The 17,488-nt window shown below is 38.2% G+C and overlaps 1 protein-coding gene across 4 annotated transcripts in view; it reads left to right on the forward strand.

Moving 5' to 3' along the window:
* GRIA3 (glutamate ionotropic receptor AMPA type subunit 3) overlaps positions 1 to 17,488 on the forward strand; it is a 306,497-nt gene that overhangs the window by 99,395 nt on the left and 189,614 nt on the right. For all 4 annotated transcript variants that reach the window (XM_063432104.1, XM_063432105.1, XM_063432102.1 and 1 more), the window contains exon 3: positions 3,258 to 3,497. In XM_063432104.1, coding sequence (XP_063288174.1) covers positions 3,258 to 3,497 — 240 coding nt within the window. The remainder of the gene's footprint in view (positions 1 to 3,257; positions 3,498 to 17,488) is intronic.

The following is a 17,488-nucleotide window of genomic DNA, read 5'->3' on the forward strand; positions in this document are numbered from 1 at the left end:
GCACTTGTTTTTTTATTTATCAAAAACCGAGAGGGTAGTGGATGCATGGAATAGCCTTCCAGCTGAAGTGATAGAGGTTAACACTAGTGATGTCCCGAACGGTTCGCTGGCAAATAGTTCCTTGCGAACATAGCTTGTTCGCGTTCGCCACAGACGGCGAACATATGCGATGTTCGTTCCGCCCCCTATTCGTCATCATTGAGGAAACTTTGACCCTGTACCTCACAGTCAGCAGACACATTCCAGCCAATCAGCAGAAGACCCTCCCACCTCCTAAACAGCATCCATTTTAGATTCATTCTGAAGCTGCATTCTTAGTGAGAGGAGGGACAGTGTGCTGCTGCTGATTTAATAGGGAAATTGATAGCTAGGCTAGTGTATTCAGTGTCCACTACAGTCCTGAAGGACTCATCTGATCTCTGCTGTAAGGACAGCACCCCAAAAAGCCCTTTTTAGGGCTAGAACATCAGTCTGCTTTTTTTTTCTGTGTAATGTAATTGCAATTGCCTGCCTGCCAGCCTGTGTGTCAGGCTCACAGCGTATACTGTGCCCACTTGCCCAATGCCACCACTCACTCACTGGTGTCACAATAGCTTGCATTTAAAAAAAACAAAAACTTTTTTGACTGTAATATAATAGCAGTCAGTTTCCTTCACTAGTTTGCATTTCAGGGCCTGCCCAGTGCCACCACTCACTCACTGGTGTCACAATAGCTTGCATTTAAAAAAACAAAACAAAACTTTTTTGACTGTAATATAATAGCAGTCAGTTTCCTTCACGAGTGTGCGTTTCAGGGCCTGCCCAGTGCCACCACTCACTCACTGGTGTCACAATAGCTTGCATTTAAAAAAAAACAAAAACTTTTTTGACTGTAATATAATAGCAGTCAGTTTCCTTCACTAGTGTGCATTCCAGGGCCTTCCCAGTGCCACCACTCACTCACTGGTGTCACAATAGCTTGCATATAAAAAAAAAAAAACGTTCTTGACTGTAATATAATAGCAGTCAGTTTCCTTCACGCGTGTGCGTTTCAGGGTCTGCCAGGCCACAGTGTCACACCAGTGCAACTCATATCTGGTGTAACAGTAGTGTACATTTAAAAAAAAAAAAAAATTAGTTGTTAGTTGTCTGCAAGCGTGTGTGTCAGGCCTACAGCGTCTACTCTGCCAACTTCTGCCAGTGCACAGTGTCACTCATATCTGTTGTCACAGTAGCTTGCATGCATAGTACCACTAATCGAAAAAAAAAAATGACAGGCAGAGGCAGGCCACCCCGCAGGGGCCGTCATGGTCGTGGTGCTGTGATTCCCTTTAACCCTAGAATAAAGCCCAGTGTTTAGAGGCCACGTACCCTGAACTCGAAAAGTTGACTGGCTAACACAGGACACCCAATCTTCTACAGCTTCCGCTCGGAACCTTGACGCACCATCCTCCTCCAACTTAGCTTCGGGCACCTCTCAAGTTACCACTCGCCCGCTTGCCGCCACCACCAACACTAGCACCACAGCCGCTTCACTTGGTATGTCAGAGGAGTTATTTACACATCAGTTTGTAGAAATGAGTGATGCGCAAGCATTATTGCCAGAGGATGTAGATAACAGGGACGTACGGTGTGATGATGATGATGATGATGATGATGTTGTACCCGCTGCTGCTTCCTTTGCTGAGTTGTCAGATACAAGTGAAGCGTTTGATGATGACGATGTGTCCGTGGATGTCACGTGGGTGCCCGCTAGAAGAGAAGAAGAACAGGGGGAAAGTTCAGATGGGGAGACAGAGAGGAGGAGGAGGAGACGAGTTGGAAGCAGGGGGAGGTCATCGCAAGGAGCAAGGACCTAAATGGTGGGTTTAGCACTATAGGGTAAGGAATACATGTCTGTGTTCCTGACCCTAAAGTGATCCATTAATACAAGTTGCAGGGTCCTTTTTAATTGTTACAGTCAGGTCTGGACTGGCCATTGGTTAAACCTGGCTGAGATGGTCACAGGCTAAGGACGACAGGAGAGATCAGAGATGTGGCTGTGTGCCTTCACTCAAACACTGCACCCTCACACACATTGCACCTCTCACGCACACATTGCAACTCTCACAAGCACACTGCACTCCTACACACACTGCACCATTCATACACAGCACCCCTCAAACACACTGCACCCCTACACACACCTGATCAGATACCCTATAAACTTTACATCCCATATACACACACTCCACCACATGCACACACACTGTTTTCAACACACACACTACATCCCTTACACACACCCCTCACACATCCCTTAAGGGATCCTTATACACACTAGATGCCCTAAAGACACATTCACTTCATCCCCTATACACACTATGTACCCAGTACATATGCTCTTAGACTCTCTACAGCCCCTAGCTATGCATATTACACCACAAATACAACACAACTAAAACAAACCTATTTACAAAAAACACCACAATCAGCTTACTCTACAAACACACTACCACAAGCAGCCTTTAAACACATGCGCAATAAACTTTCTTGACCAATTTGTCCTCTGGGATCCCACTTATAGGCACATCAGTCACAAGCAAATGCAGCACAATCATGTCACTAAACACTCTGTGCATAACAAATACAGGGCCTTTGTCTAATGTGAGAGGTCTTCAACAGGTTTCTGTGCATGATCTGCCCTGGAAGAGCATTGAACCTACTTGCTCACTTCGAGAGGGGGGCATGCTTTTCATTGGTGATGACAAAGCACCCCTTCTCTGGTCCCACTCCTTCTCACTGGGCTGCTGTAAATGGGTATAAAAATGCCCAGTCCGGTCCTGGTAACAGAAATGGTAAAAATGGTACCAAAATGTATTAGAATGATGAGATTGTAATCAATTAAAATTCATTAATAGCTCATCAGCAACTGATAACAGAGCAATTAATATCGGATATGAGATTGCAATAATTATTTGGTGTGTGGACTATTTTTTCAATATCAAATTTTTAGGGTACATGTTTTTAGCTTCTTGTGGCAAGTTGGTAGAGAAATTAAGGAATTGTGCTTAGAATTGTCTGTGCACTGAGCAGTGATTGTGGTAAATTAATATGCATACAGCTCATAATCATCAGGTTTAGAATTTATTTTTTTAATATTTAAAAATTATTTTTTCAGTCTAAATCTTAAATGCCCAATATCAAGTCAGCTCACTGTCTTGCAACTAGACCTATCTACCTGCTAAAACTGCTGATTATGCTTTTGCTGATTTATTAACATAGTGTCTTATTTCTAGTTTGTTCACAGTTTTCACGTGGAGTCTACGCTATCTTTGGATTCTACGATCAGATGTCAATGAACACACTGACTTCGTTTTGTGGCGCCCTTCATACGTCATTCATTACGCCTAGTTTTCCAACAGATGCAGATGTACAGTTTGTGATTCAGATGCGTCCAGCACTTAAAGGAGCCATTCTGACACTTCTCAATGTTTATGACTGGCAAAAGTTTGTCTACCTGTATGACACTGAAAGAGGTAAGAGACCAACATTAATTTTACATATAGTAAAGCATGGCAAGTATTTGTTTCAAAACAAATCAGGTATTCTTAAATTCAAACACTCATCGTTTTAACTGCATGATGTTGATCAGTTAGAAATAAGTTATAATTTTCTCTGGTTGCTAAGTGTTTAAAACCTTTTGAAGCTTTTAAATCATTTTCGAAAAATACATAAGTGGCATATTTTTATTTCAAGGTTTTACACATAGGCATATCATCACTTGATGTTGTAAAAGTCTCTGTTTTCAATGGTTCAATCTGATCCCATCTCACCATTCATCATATCTTCAACAGCATCTTTTATTTTACTTTGTAAGATGGCATTTGCATAAACAACACAGAGCAATCAACCCTTAACTGTTTGGATATTTATTTTCACGAAAAAAAGAATAGACGCATAATGACTGCATTCATGTGAAGTGTTTTGCAATGAATCAACAGTAATTCACTTGAGTTTTTTCCCCCCCAGTTAAAGTACACTTTATTTTGCCACGTGTAAGAGATGAATGTACCTTGATAGATTCAGCTGAGATGATCCATTTGTAGAAGTGGTGGGAGAGGGTCCATCAATTGTAATTAGAGTTTATTTGTATCAAATACGTATACTGTAAAATGCATAATCAGCTATTTAGTAGAAAAACATCTCATCAGTTTCTAAAAGGATGAAGAACATGTAAACAATCAATGATCTTAGCATAATTAAGTACCATACGCAATTCAGCAGATCTATACAGCAACCTATCTACATACATAAATTATAAAATCCTGGATTTATCAAGAATTCTATGTTTTTTCGTTCCCATTTAATCCAATAGAGAACTAAATCTATATTACACCTTTAAATACCATCCTCTAGAGCCCAGCAGTGGTATGATTGTAAAAAAAAAGAATGTTTGCTGAACTTCCTGAGATTAGTTTATCTGACTTTTCTAAACAAAATTGACAGGAGTGCTAGATATAGTGTCATCTGCATTTTCCTAATTATGCTCTTGAAGGAAGTCCAAGTTAGAAGTCTATATATTGTAGTTTTGGTATTCCTAAATTATTTTCCAACAAAGTAATAAATATGTAAACTATCCTAAAACAAGTACCTTATATAAACATTAAAGGGACACTCTATGTCTCGTAAACACTACAGTTCATTGTAGTCATAACGTTGAAATATATTTTTGGATGCCACCTAGACAGTTGTCTCACTCACCATTTTTGTCAAAGCTTAGAACCTGTGCAGCCTATTTGGTAAGGATATAGAAAGGGCAATCTAAGTAATTGAGTAGGAATTTGAGTTGCAGAGATGGCCTCAGTATTTTTGTGCTCAAAAGCAGTTTGAAAAAAAATGGGAGGATTGCACCCAACTTTCATTGTGTAGTGCTTAGAGTGCTCCTTTAATTTGACTGAATGATGTGTGTAACACAAACTGTGAAATCTAATTCTTTAATCAGCAACTACATTTTTGTTTAGTAATTTAAAAAAAATTAGAAGAGGAAATCACGTTGCAGGGCAGTTATTAAAATTGTTAATGTGATTTATTGCACAGCTTATGCTGGAAAACATATTTTACCATATATCTTATCTGCCATAAAAGCTACAGCATAACCAACCCTGAAGACAATGATTCTAGAATAAAGAGTACATAAGATTTAAAAAAAATCTACTAATATTGCTTTTAGGGTACTAGTAATACTGTAATAGTTCATTACTATTAACAGTATAAAGCAGGGGTCCTCAAACTCCGGCCCCCAGATGTTGCTGAACTACAACTCCCATGATTCTTTGAATTGCATAGATAGCCAGAGAATCATGGGAGTTGTAGTTCAGCAACATCTGGGGGGCCGGAGTTTGAGGACCCCTGATATAAAGGATTGGATATTGGAACCCAGATTATTTTCTGCCCAAAAAAACCTTATAAAAAAAGGTATATACACATTGAAAGAGCTTGTAGTTGCTTTTGAGGAATATTTAATAAAAACAAGTATTGTATTTTGATACATATTAATAATATATCCTGCCACTAAATCAACATGGGTTTGGCAATGTATAAATGCATATTTTAAATAAATAGCAGTAAAAAAATATATAATTGATATAATATATATATAATTAATGTAATTCTAATGAGAAAAACGAGTATGACTTTTGGTCCTCTGTCCCCAACTCCATTATGCCTAGATTATTTTCACCTCTTTTTTCTATTTTCTATTCTTACCGTTATCTCTTCTCCATGTATTTAAATTCACCTTCCATTCACCTTCCATTTATTCCCCCCACCCCACGCTAACCTGCTTTTCCTCTCCCAATATTTGTGCTCCAATGTAATTTAGTATTAGAATTGGTTGATGATGTAATTCATTGAGTTCTCTGGATGTTCACTGTTCACCAATAATGTACGCAGTAATTTACATTTTATGTAAATTTTATATTTTACTATTTATAACATTTGCAAATAAAATTATGAATTTTTTTTTTGTTCATCTAGATACAGCAAATTGTATGTTGGTATTATTTTTTTTACTATACCATTGTAAAAACCGACAGCTATTTAAACTATTCATCTTCACTTCAAAGAATACCAAATCTTTGGTCATATATAATTACTAATAATAATGTTCCAGAATTATGAATAGTTATTTAAAAAGAGAAAAATAGACCCCTTTGTAAAACACATGCCGTTCTTTAGAGAGCATTTACTTGTTTAAATAAAATCTTCCATCTGGTATGTCATCTTCTTAATAAGAGAATTACACTATATTTTCTCACGGACAGGAATAGCACTCTGATCTTAAGTCAACGTATGAGAATGTACCTCGTCACAAAATAAATGTTAGCTGCTTTCAAGTTTTTCTTGAATTAATTTAGTCTCTACGTTGACACTGTTTATCAGAATCTTATTTTATGGAAAAAAAAACGGGCTGTCTAATTAATTCTAGTGTGTTAAGAGTCGCATTAAATGGCACTGTCTAAATGTGCTAATTAATATTGTGTCAGATAGCATGGTTGATGTTTTAAACTGATCCAACATTTACATGCTGTAAGTGTTCATTACTATTTTCAGTGACAATACAAGAATTGTTACTTTATAATACAGTCCAATGTTTTTTCAAGGTGCCTTTTGAATGTACAATGATACTCTAAAAATATCAAAGTGAGAAATCTATCATTTTCACATTTGAAGTATATGGTTGATTGTGACCTAAATATTTCACACAAGTATTTAGTGAGCAAATTTCTTGGCGGTGGATGATATTGTTTTGATCGCTGGAACTCCCATCCCAGCTTTGCAGGGATCCAATCAGAATGCTGAGACAATAAAAGGGACACTATATTCACCAAAACAACTTAAACTTAATGAAGCAGTTTTGGCGTCTAGACAATGCCCCTGCAGTCTCACTACTCAATTATCTGCCATTTATGAGTTAAACTACTTTGTTTTTGCAGCCCTCATCATATCTCCTAAGCATGTGACCTACATGGTCTCAGTACACATTTCCTGTAAAGAAAGAACTACAATCTGTGTAGTTTAGAATTTTGTAACCCCTGCTTTGTTAATAGTTTGCTAGAATCTGCAGGAGCCTGCTCTTGTATATGATTAAAGTTCAATTAACAGAGCATGAGATAGAAAACTTCTAAAGTAAACACACTGCTCATTGACATCTGATTAAAAAAATAAGCCTTTTTTCATATATGTGAGTCACAACTAGAGGATGTGTGGATAGGACTGCATACAGAAACAATAGTTATTTAACGTATGAATGACAGAGAATTGAGCAGTGAGACCGCTGGTGCATATTATATACGATTAAAACTGCTTCAATTAGCTAAAGTTGTCTTGGTACTTAGAGTATGCCTTTAACTGAATTTATTGGTCAATAAACCTCCTATTTTATGTGGAAGGAAGTATTTTAAAGGGATTGCAGTACTTATTTGTTGACTGAGTTATTTTTGATTGCTTGCTGATAGCTCTAGTGATTCAAATATTGGGTTAAAACCAAATTGTGGCAAATTCAGGAATTATGATCAAAACAACTCAACTACACTAAACAAATTGAATGTGCATCTGAAATTAATTTTGTAATAAAATCTTATCAATAGTGTGTTCTCCATTTTATTGCACCACGCACACACACACACACACACACTCTCTATGTATGTATGTATATATATATAGACAGTATTTTTAAAATACATATACGTTTCTCAACAGAGAAAATAGTTTTACATTTGAGACAGTTAACACTGAAATTATCTAATTTATGAGGAAAAAAAAGTCTTATAATTTTGATTAATAGAAAATTGCATCTACATTTAAATATTTATGGCAGAGTATATCAGTGAGTCAATCCATTTAAGTCCATCTTTTCACCCACAAAGAACCTTAACATATTTTGTTCACAAATAGCCAAGTACAGATGAAAATAAAACCCTGATAGCTCTTTTGATGTTTATTGGATGTGCTCAGATTCATAAAGAAATTGTTTGTCAGACAGAATCCACTAGCTATCAGGAATGTTAACTGCAGAATTATTATTTATATTTATTACAAAGGATAGAGTTGAGGTTATCAGTATAACTCACTCCCATGGTTTCAGCCATTATTAAAGTATTTATATTTTCAGGTATTTCAAGTTAGATGTGAACTGGGTGTTTACTGATCCGTATTTGTAGCAGGGGGGTTGGACATCATCATTGTAACTGGTTTAGTTAGTAAAGTGATTTAGATCAGTTAATTCACTTATTGGGGGTTAGTTGAATGATATAATGGGCAGTAATATTGTAAATCCATTTATTTATAGAAATATAGAGTGAGCTGTGGCATGCCAACCCGCTATAATACATGGACAAGGACTGGAAAATGCTCCGTCCTTGCAATAGGATATTTATAGAATACTGTATCTTACAAAAACTCTAGCTTTGAATGAGACAGTTGCCTCATTCAGCAGGCTGGAAGAAGCAGGTCAATATGGTTTTCTTGTCTTTCTCATGCTTTTCACACCCACTCCACGAGGGACACTGATCTAACCAATCAGTGTTCTATCCCAAGGAATGCTGTAAATGTGCTTTGGGAATGCCTGATAGATGTATACATGTGCAGTTGGAAGATCTCTTCCCCTTGAAAAATCCTGACAGAGCGAGAAGGGAAGTAGTCTGATCAGTGTGATTATGCAGAGCAAGCTCCGGTGTCATATTTTTCTCTCTTGCTGATGCACAATGATACCCTGTTTCTGTCATCAGTGGACTGTTCTGAAACTGCGGTGGGTGGGCAAGGATGGGGGAATAAAGAAACTAAGACGTGTGCCCAATAATGTCATCTGACCAAGTTTATTGTAAGTTTATAAACATTTATTACAAACTTTTCAAAGTTCTCCCTATTATGATGTCATGATGGACTGATTGGAACCAATCCATACAGGTTGGGTTTATTCTCAGTATACAGTTTTGCAAGTGACCTGTTTTAGTAAATTTGTAAATAACTTGATTCACATTTTCTTACCACTGCTTAAATCATTATAATTTGATCGAGTGAAGTGACTCACCCAACCTTATGAATAGATTATATATGTGTATATCATGAGTACATATTGCTACATATGAGTATTTAGAAAACCATTCATCATTTACCATTTGTGTATGTACACACACACACATTAACATTGTTGCAAACCTCAGAATAACTAGTTTGTGTAATAAGGCATGCAATGCAATAATGTAATAGTATTTACTTACGTACTAATGCAGCTGCTGGACCATTCTGCAATAACTTGCTACTATTAGAGTCACAATCTCAGCCTGGTATTCAGTATCCCAAATAACATATTGTGGTGATGACATTTCATACATGTAAACAAAATCATCACTTTGGGAATGGTATGCGCATACTGTTAAATAACTTAAATCAGCTTTATTTTTACGACACGTACCCCTGCACTGCTAGCCTGTCACCAATATTAAAACACTAACATTTTAAGTCACTTTCTCAACAGGCATACTGATTACTTGCTTTTGGCTAGCTGTTATGATGTAGCCATTCCTCAAAGGCAATTCATATTTCTTTTTTTGTCATGCTTCACTAGTCTTTAAAAAATACCTTTTTTTCCCCCCCAGTGCATTGTACTAGTCTACATGGAAATTCAGTGCAGTACAGTTACTTAACTCATGTCAACCTGTCATCTTATATGAATGGGAATTTCATACCATTTCATACTATTTTAAGTGCTTGGCCTAAGGTATGAAAATTATGAATGTGTTTTATGTTTTGGTACAGCCTAATTGAGGCTTAGTTTGTTTAGATGTATATTGAAAATAGCTGCAAACATCGACGGTACATAACCCTTCGCATTGTTATTTATATCTGTGAAGGATGTGAAGATTTAATAACAATGTGGGTGAAATGTTGCATCCTTATGTCCGTATGCCATCCACAATATTCTGGGATTGTATCCAAAGACTGAACAAAATCATAGATACCTTAAGTTATCTGCAGTTTTGACGATGCTTCAAAATGAATAGTGTGTGCAGTTAATGTCAAAACCAGTTAAAGAAATTACAAGCAAAAAAATTTAATATTTTAAAATGGAAAAGCAGTTCTCTTACATGGACCTCATTTGTGCCACGGCATTGTAGTGCAAGCAGATCAATATTTAAACAATCTTCAGGAATAAAGATTTAATAATTAATTAGTTTAATTATAGCATCAGTACAATGGCAGAAGCAGATAAAAGTAAATACGTTGCTGTAGACTTGAACCAACTTACTTGAGTAATAATGTCACATTACAAGTGAGAACACTTAGTTGATTAAGACACTAAAAAGTCAGGGTTGCAGTTCTATACCTAGCAGAATCAATTCAGCCTTTACTCCTGAAGCTAATACCGTGAGCCCCACTGATTTGGGTCATAATAACTTCTAACGCATAAATGGAAAAATATATTTCCTTTGATTATTGCTATGTAACTCCTGCAGCAAAGCCTGGGAAGTCACCTTTCATTTATATCTTTGGTACAAGTTAAATATACTTCAAATTTTTTGCTGTATTCATTGAAGATAAAGAAATATTGCTTGAAATCTACAAGTTGATTATAATGTATTGATTATTTATTTATCTCAAATTATATTTTCTGCCAAGTAATCAAGCAGCATATCCTCCATTAACATTTCCAAATATTTCCTATTCCTCAGATAAGTATTTGAATGGCTTTTGTGGATTATTGAATTTCAAGATATTATGCAGCTCTGGTATAACACATTGTTCTGCTTAATACCGGCCATCCATTCTATTGCTAATACTTGCAGCAATCGCACTAATTATACAAGTAATTAGAAATTAAATGCTACTTTACGCTTAGCATCATCAACTCTACAGATTAAATCTATCTTGTGTTCCTCAACAAAAGCTGTCTGTTGTTTTGGGAAAAACTTTGGGGGAATATCCAGGCCCAAGCAATCCTCTACCCTTGCCCTGTTTATTGGACTTTGTACTACAAAGTTATTTATAATAGATTTGTGCATTCAGTTTCAAACAAATGGTGATTCGTCCAAATTTTGGGCAATTGGTGGTTCATTCAAAATCCTGAAATCTGAAATTTGGGTACCCTGAAAATGTATTTTGCATCTGGGATATGGTTCATCTGAGCTGGAATCCCATAAACATAGATTATTTTTACTATTTATTTATTTATTTATTATTGCTATTTATAAAGCGCCCACAGATTCGGCAGCGCTGTACAATTAGTGGAGAAACGTACAATATACACAGACAAATACAAGAGGTAAGAGAGCCCTGCCCGTAAGCTGATATCTAGCCATTGGAGCTCTTTTATATAAAGTGCTTGGCTAGATGGCCCGTGAGCTTACAATCTAAAGGAAACCATGGGGATTTGAGACAAGAGGTAGCAGGGGAAGTTTGGAGGTGATGGCTGAACGAGTTAACAGAGAAGCAGCTATTGGTAAGATGTTAGGGGAATGAAGAGGTAATTGGGTGAGAATCTCAAACAGCCGGAGGAGCATGCTATATATTAAGAGGGACCCTGGGTGGGTGGGAAGTGGGGAGAAAAAATGCAGTCTTTCACTGAGTTGAGTGAGGCCTGAATAACAGAGAATAGGATTGAACAGTTATATGGAGGTATTTACAACTGGGGGAGGAGAAAAGAGGGGGGGGAGGGGTAGAGTATCCATGTGTTCTATACTATTGAAAAGTTTAGCAACCAAATTCTATCACCCAAAATATTAATAACTGTGTCTACATGAAATATTGGTCAGAAACATTAAATGACTATAGTACATACTGCATGCACAGAATATTACAAACTACAGGTAAAATGGTTACAAATCTATAGTAATACATGAGAATGTTAGCAATCCAGGAATACAGGATGTGGAGTATCTTCCAGCTTCAGTCAGTACCTGAGAGTGGTAGGTGTTTCACTGCAGGATGGAAAATGCAGTCTTTCACTGAGTTGAGTGAGGCCTGAGAGTGGTAGGTGTTTCACTGCAGGATGGAAAATGCAGTCTTTCACTGAGTTGAGTGAGGCCTGAGAGTGGTAGGTGTTTCACTGCAGGATGGAAAATGCAGTCTTTCACTGAGTTGAGTGAGGCCTGAGAGTGGTAGGTGTTTCACTGCAGGATGGAAAATGCAGTCTTTCACTGAGTTGAGTGAGGCCTGAGAGTGGTAGGTGTTTCACTGCAGGATGGAAAATGCAGTCTTTCACTGAGTTGAGTGAGGCCTGAGAGTGGTAGGTGTTTCACTGCAGGATGGAAAATGCAGTCTTTCACTGAGTTGAGTGAGGCCTGAGAGTGGTAGGTGTTTCACTGCAGGATGGAAAATGCAGTCTTTCACTGAGTTGAGTGAGGCTTGATAGTGGTAGGTGTTTCACTGCAGGATGGAAAATGCAGTCTTTCACTGAGTTGAGTGAGGCCTGAATCTACTGATCCTGATTTTTACCTCTGTGGGTTAGTTCTTTTCACTTGATCTGTGAACCAAATTGTGTGAAAATGCTCCTATCGGTGGACTACTAAATAAATACATAATATTTATATGATGTATGTAATTTGAAGTACACTGATTAGCCAATTTTGTCACCAATTCAATTGGCCCAAATCGGTTTTCCCAAAACAACTGTAAGGACAAAATTTGGCTAAACCAAAAAGCCACATATACAAAAAAAAGTCATCTAAAACAAACAAAACGTTCCACAAATTCATTTGGACTAACCATATTTTTTCAATGTGAAAAGTCTGTTATAAAGTAAGGATCGGTACATTTTAACTTTTACTTCCTACAGCTTTCTACAGCTTTTTTTCCTATTACAGATATTGTAAGGATCATGGCTATGCTGCCATAAATAGCCACACTTGTTCAAAGAAAAAAATATCAGTTCTTCCAAAACACTTCAGCAGAAAAAAAAGTTGAGTACTCTGTTCTACCTCTTCAGTAAAGAGTGTTATTATGTTTGACTTTAAGAAACACTAAATGGTGCTTGACTGCTCACACACTCGCAAAGCACACACTGGACACACTCAGAAAAAATGAAAATAGGATTTTCTTTCTCCAAACAGTTAACAAAAAACAACTTTTAACAACTGTATATTGGTCATCTATTCTTGTACTAGGATCAATGACAAAATGCCTGCCAATCTTCTATTTCTCATTTAAAGTTGTTTGTTTTTTTTCCAATTTGACAATTTTTTTTCCCATAAGATATTGGGGAAAAATAGGGTGATGGAAACATAAAGTATAAAAGAAACAAAGGAAATTACATGTTGCATTGTTAACAATATGTGTCACATGTGTCAATTTGAGCACCAGTGTCCCACATAGGTTGTATGTATAGCTACGGTATGGATATTGCATAAGACTGTCCCTGATCAACTAGTCATTCGTTTGCTAGTAATCGCAATGGGGACATGGAGGCCTATAAGCTAAGTGTATTTCTCTCAGGAGGGAAAGGTTAAATGATAGCGTCGGCCTTGGCATATGGGAACTAATTACCATTGGTGACCACGGGATTGCCATACTTATCACCACATGTTCCCATTCCTCATCTTGCCTCGTGTTAGTGCATTGCTCACATTTGTTTACCAGAGGAGGCTTACTATTTGTCTGTGAAGGGGTGGAAAAGACAAGATGTGTCCCTCCGTTCCTAGAAGATGTCATAGGTCCCTATATTGGGAATCTGTGTTCGTCTGGCTAGCCGTCCTGGCTCCTCATATGCTTAAGTATGGAGGTGGATGCATACCTTTGTTCCCCAGTAGAGGGGCAACTTTATGTTAGTTGTGACTCTGGTACTTCAATGAGTGTGGATCACACTATTGATTGGGAGTTGCATATAGGCAGGATTTGGTACGGTGCGGTGGATGGATGCTGGCTTTTATTCTCATGTAGTTTATGGTACAAGTATAAATATAAAGGTGAGACCTTCATTGCACGCCTAGCCCTGTTGGCAGTCCTCTATGTTGCCCATTTTTGTTTCCATATGTCCCCAGAAATTTAAGTTATTTTTGTGGATCTGATTTGTGTTTTTGCCATCATTTCATATGTCCAGTTAGTGGAAATTTGTTGTACCAGTTTGTCTCTTGAGGGTATTGTTGTTGTTTTCCATCTACTAGCTAGCAACGTATTGGCAGCAATTAGGAATAATAATTTACGTTTGATTACAGGTAGGATTTTCTGTCCCATGAAGAGGAGGCACAGGTATGTGGGTATGTGTGTGGGCACTGTCTCGGTAATTATATCAGAGACTATGTCCCAGTATTGTCATAAACTTGGGCACTGACACCAAATATGGTACATGGATTCCACCTCAGCATAGCATCACCAGCATTTATTTGAGATACCTGGATTAATGTGGGCCAATCTCACTGGAACCAAGAACCAGCGGTATTGTAGTTTGCGAAGTAATTCAAGGTGTGATCTGCAAGCAGTGGTTCCCCTGTGTGCAGTGTATGCCTCTTGCCATTGTTCCTCTGTAAAAGTTTTGATGAGTTCCTTGTGCCACGCTGATATGAATGTGTCTTCCTGAGTAGTGTTGTGTGTGAGGAGCATGTGGCATGTGATCGACAGTATTTTCTTGTGTTGTTTTGTGGCGAGGCACAAAGATTCAGAGTTGGTTAAGATGGGGGAAGACAGTGTCTGTGTCATAGAATGTAAGTGGGATTTGAGTTATAGGTAAGAGAAGATGGCTCTGTGCAGTACTTTATACTGTGATTGGAGATCTGGAAAGCTTTTCCAGGTTGCTCCCTTATAAAAATTTGTGATATGTGTACAGCCACTCCCAAACCTTAGGGATGGTAAGGTGTATTCTGTATACAGGAGTGGCTAGAGAATGTGGATCTCCCTTTGCATAGGGCTTTACGGGTAGTGTCCAAAACAGGGAGGAGTATTTTAGTGCTATCTAACATATCTCGCCATGGAAGTCGGGAGCCTGTCTGGGTCCAGAATATGTATTTAAGCCCTTGTTTACAGGACCAGTGTGATTCCAACTGCACCCATTGCAGTGTCTCAATAGTGGAGTGCGCCATTATTATCGAGGGTAATATGGCCGCTTTGTAATATAGCCTAACGTCAGGGAGGTTCAAGTCTCTTAGTGGGATAGTTTTTTGGAGGACAGTTGTGGCTACTCTGGGTCTTTTTCCAGCCCATACGAATTTTATTATAACTTTTTGCAGGCTGGTGAGGAAGTTCTTCGGGAGTGTGATTTGTAGTGTTTGCAATAGATAGTGGTATTTTGGTAGTAGTGTCATTTTAAAGGCTGTTAGCTATCCATGCCACGATAGGAAACCACCCTCCCAGAGTTGGAAAGTCCATGTGAATTCTTGTATCAATTTGGCATAGTTATGTTTGAAGAGGTTGTGGCTTTGGTGATCTGAACATCTAAAAACGTTATGATATCTTCTCTCTAGTCAAAGAGTAAGTTGGCTTCAAGGGTGGCTAAGGTGCATTTATCTATTCCTGTGCACATAGCTTGCATTTTTGATATGTTGTGCTTATAGTATGATTGTTTGACATATTCAGTGATCTTATCTAGTATATTTGGAAGGGACAAGTGTGGTTGATGTCATCTGCAAAAAGATTTATTATGTATTCTGTGGGGCCTATTTGTATCCCATGTATCGAGGTATGTGGTTGAATCATGACTGGCAGAGGTTCCAGTGCCAGTACCTATAGCAGCGGGGACAGTGGGCACCCCTGGCGTGTCCCATTTGTTATCATAAATTGGTCGGAGAGGAAGCCAGCATTCAGTACCTGGGCAGCGGGCTTTGTGTATAGTTCCTGGACCATGGAAAGGAATGTTTTCTGGTATACAGAATTTGAGAAGCACCTGATCTAGAAATGCCCAGTTCAGTCAGTCGAATGCTTTCTCTGTGTCTAGCAAAAGAAAGAGACCTTTAGTGTTGTTTTTATGAATACTGTGCAGGATATCTAACACTTTGCGCGTGTTATCTGAATCTTGTCTCCCTTTGGTAAATCCCACTTGGTCGTAATGAATCAGGCTAGGTAACATCTTGCCTAATCTGAGTGCAAAAATCTTGGCAAACAGTTTTGGGTCTGAATTTAGTAGGCATATGAGTCTAAAATTTTGGGGGCAAGTCAGTGATTTGCCAGGTTTCTGTAATGTTATGTGGCTATTAGGATTTCTGTTGGTATCTGCCTTGTGTAACAGCTTCATTGAATAGGTTGGTTAAATGTGGGGCTAGAACCATTCAAAAATATTTGTAATAGGAGATTGCAAATCCATCTGGGCCTGGCGATTTGCCAATAGGTAAAGAATTTATAGTGTGCAAAACTTCTTCCCTCGTTATTGGGGCTGCCAGATCAAGTTGTTGTTGTTGGGTTAGGTGAGGCAGTTGGAATTTAGTAAGATACTGTGTCATGGCCTTCCACATGGGTTAGTGTGTGTTTGCGTCAAGTTTTAAATTATAGAGTTCTGAATAATATTGAGAAAACTCATTACTAATTTCCATTGAAGACATGAGTTTGCGTCCATCCCGTGTTATTAAATATGGGATCTGTTGGTTGGTCTGTTTCTGTTTTATTCTATTAGCAAGCAGTTTGCCTTATTTCCTTGAGAAAAGTGTGCAGTCTTCAGTTTGCAGAGGTGGTAGCCCATACTGGTGAGCGTCTGTTGTTGTAGTTGTTGTTTAATGTGTTTGATTTGTGTCAGTAGATCTGAAGTAGGAGTGAGTTGGTGTTGTGCATTGAGGCTATACAGTTGTTTTTGACAGTTGTGTTTGAGCTTTAGATTTTTTGTGCAGGAACGCTGCACGTCTAATGAGTATGCCTCTGATTACGGCTTTGTGCGCCAGCCATATTGTATGGGCAGATAGATCGTGTGTCATGTCAGTGGTAAAGTATGCTGAGATATCTGTGGCTAGGGAATCCGCAAATGTGGAATCATGTAATAAGGATTTGGTGAGTTTCCATGTGCTGCGATTTTTAAATCATAAAAGTCTTTCAGCGTAAGGGTGAGTGGGGCATGATCTGACCATACCATTTGCCCTATTTTGCAATCAATGACTTGGTTGAGATCAGTGCCTTTCATCAGAAATCTATCTATTCTTGAGCATGTGTTATGGACATTGGAGTAGTATGTGTATTCTCTATCCTCTGTATGGGTGGTTCGCCAGATGTCATATAGATGGTGTGTGGAGAGGAGTTTTAATAGAGCATAGCACTGTCTGCATAGTGGCTTCCTTGTGGTCCGCCATCTTGGTTTCTTTCTCTGCAGTCCGCATGCCCAGCTCCTGTATATTGTGTCTGAGGTTGCAGAAGGATTTTTGCAGGGTCCCCTGCAGTTTGGCGGCCATAGTGTCAAACATGATTTGTAGAGCTCTCGGGTGAGAGGACCTCCGGTGACAGAGGTTCTCGGACCTGGTCTGAGTCGATCTCAGTGCCATCTTGGCTGTTGTCCTGGAGCAGGGATACTATAGATAGTCCTGATTTAACACCAAAGAAATAGTTTTTTTCTGCTTTCTCA

Source organism: Pelobates fuscus, chromosome 9, assembly GCF_036172605.1.
Source record: "Pelobates fuscus isolate aPelFus1 chromosome 9, aPelFus1.pri, whole genome shotgun sequence".
In the NCBI taxonomy this organism is placed as follows: Eukaryota; Metazoa; Chordata; class Amphibia; order Anura; family Pelobatidae; genus Pelobates; species Pelobates fuscus.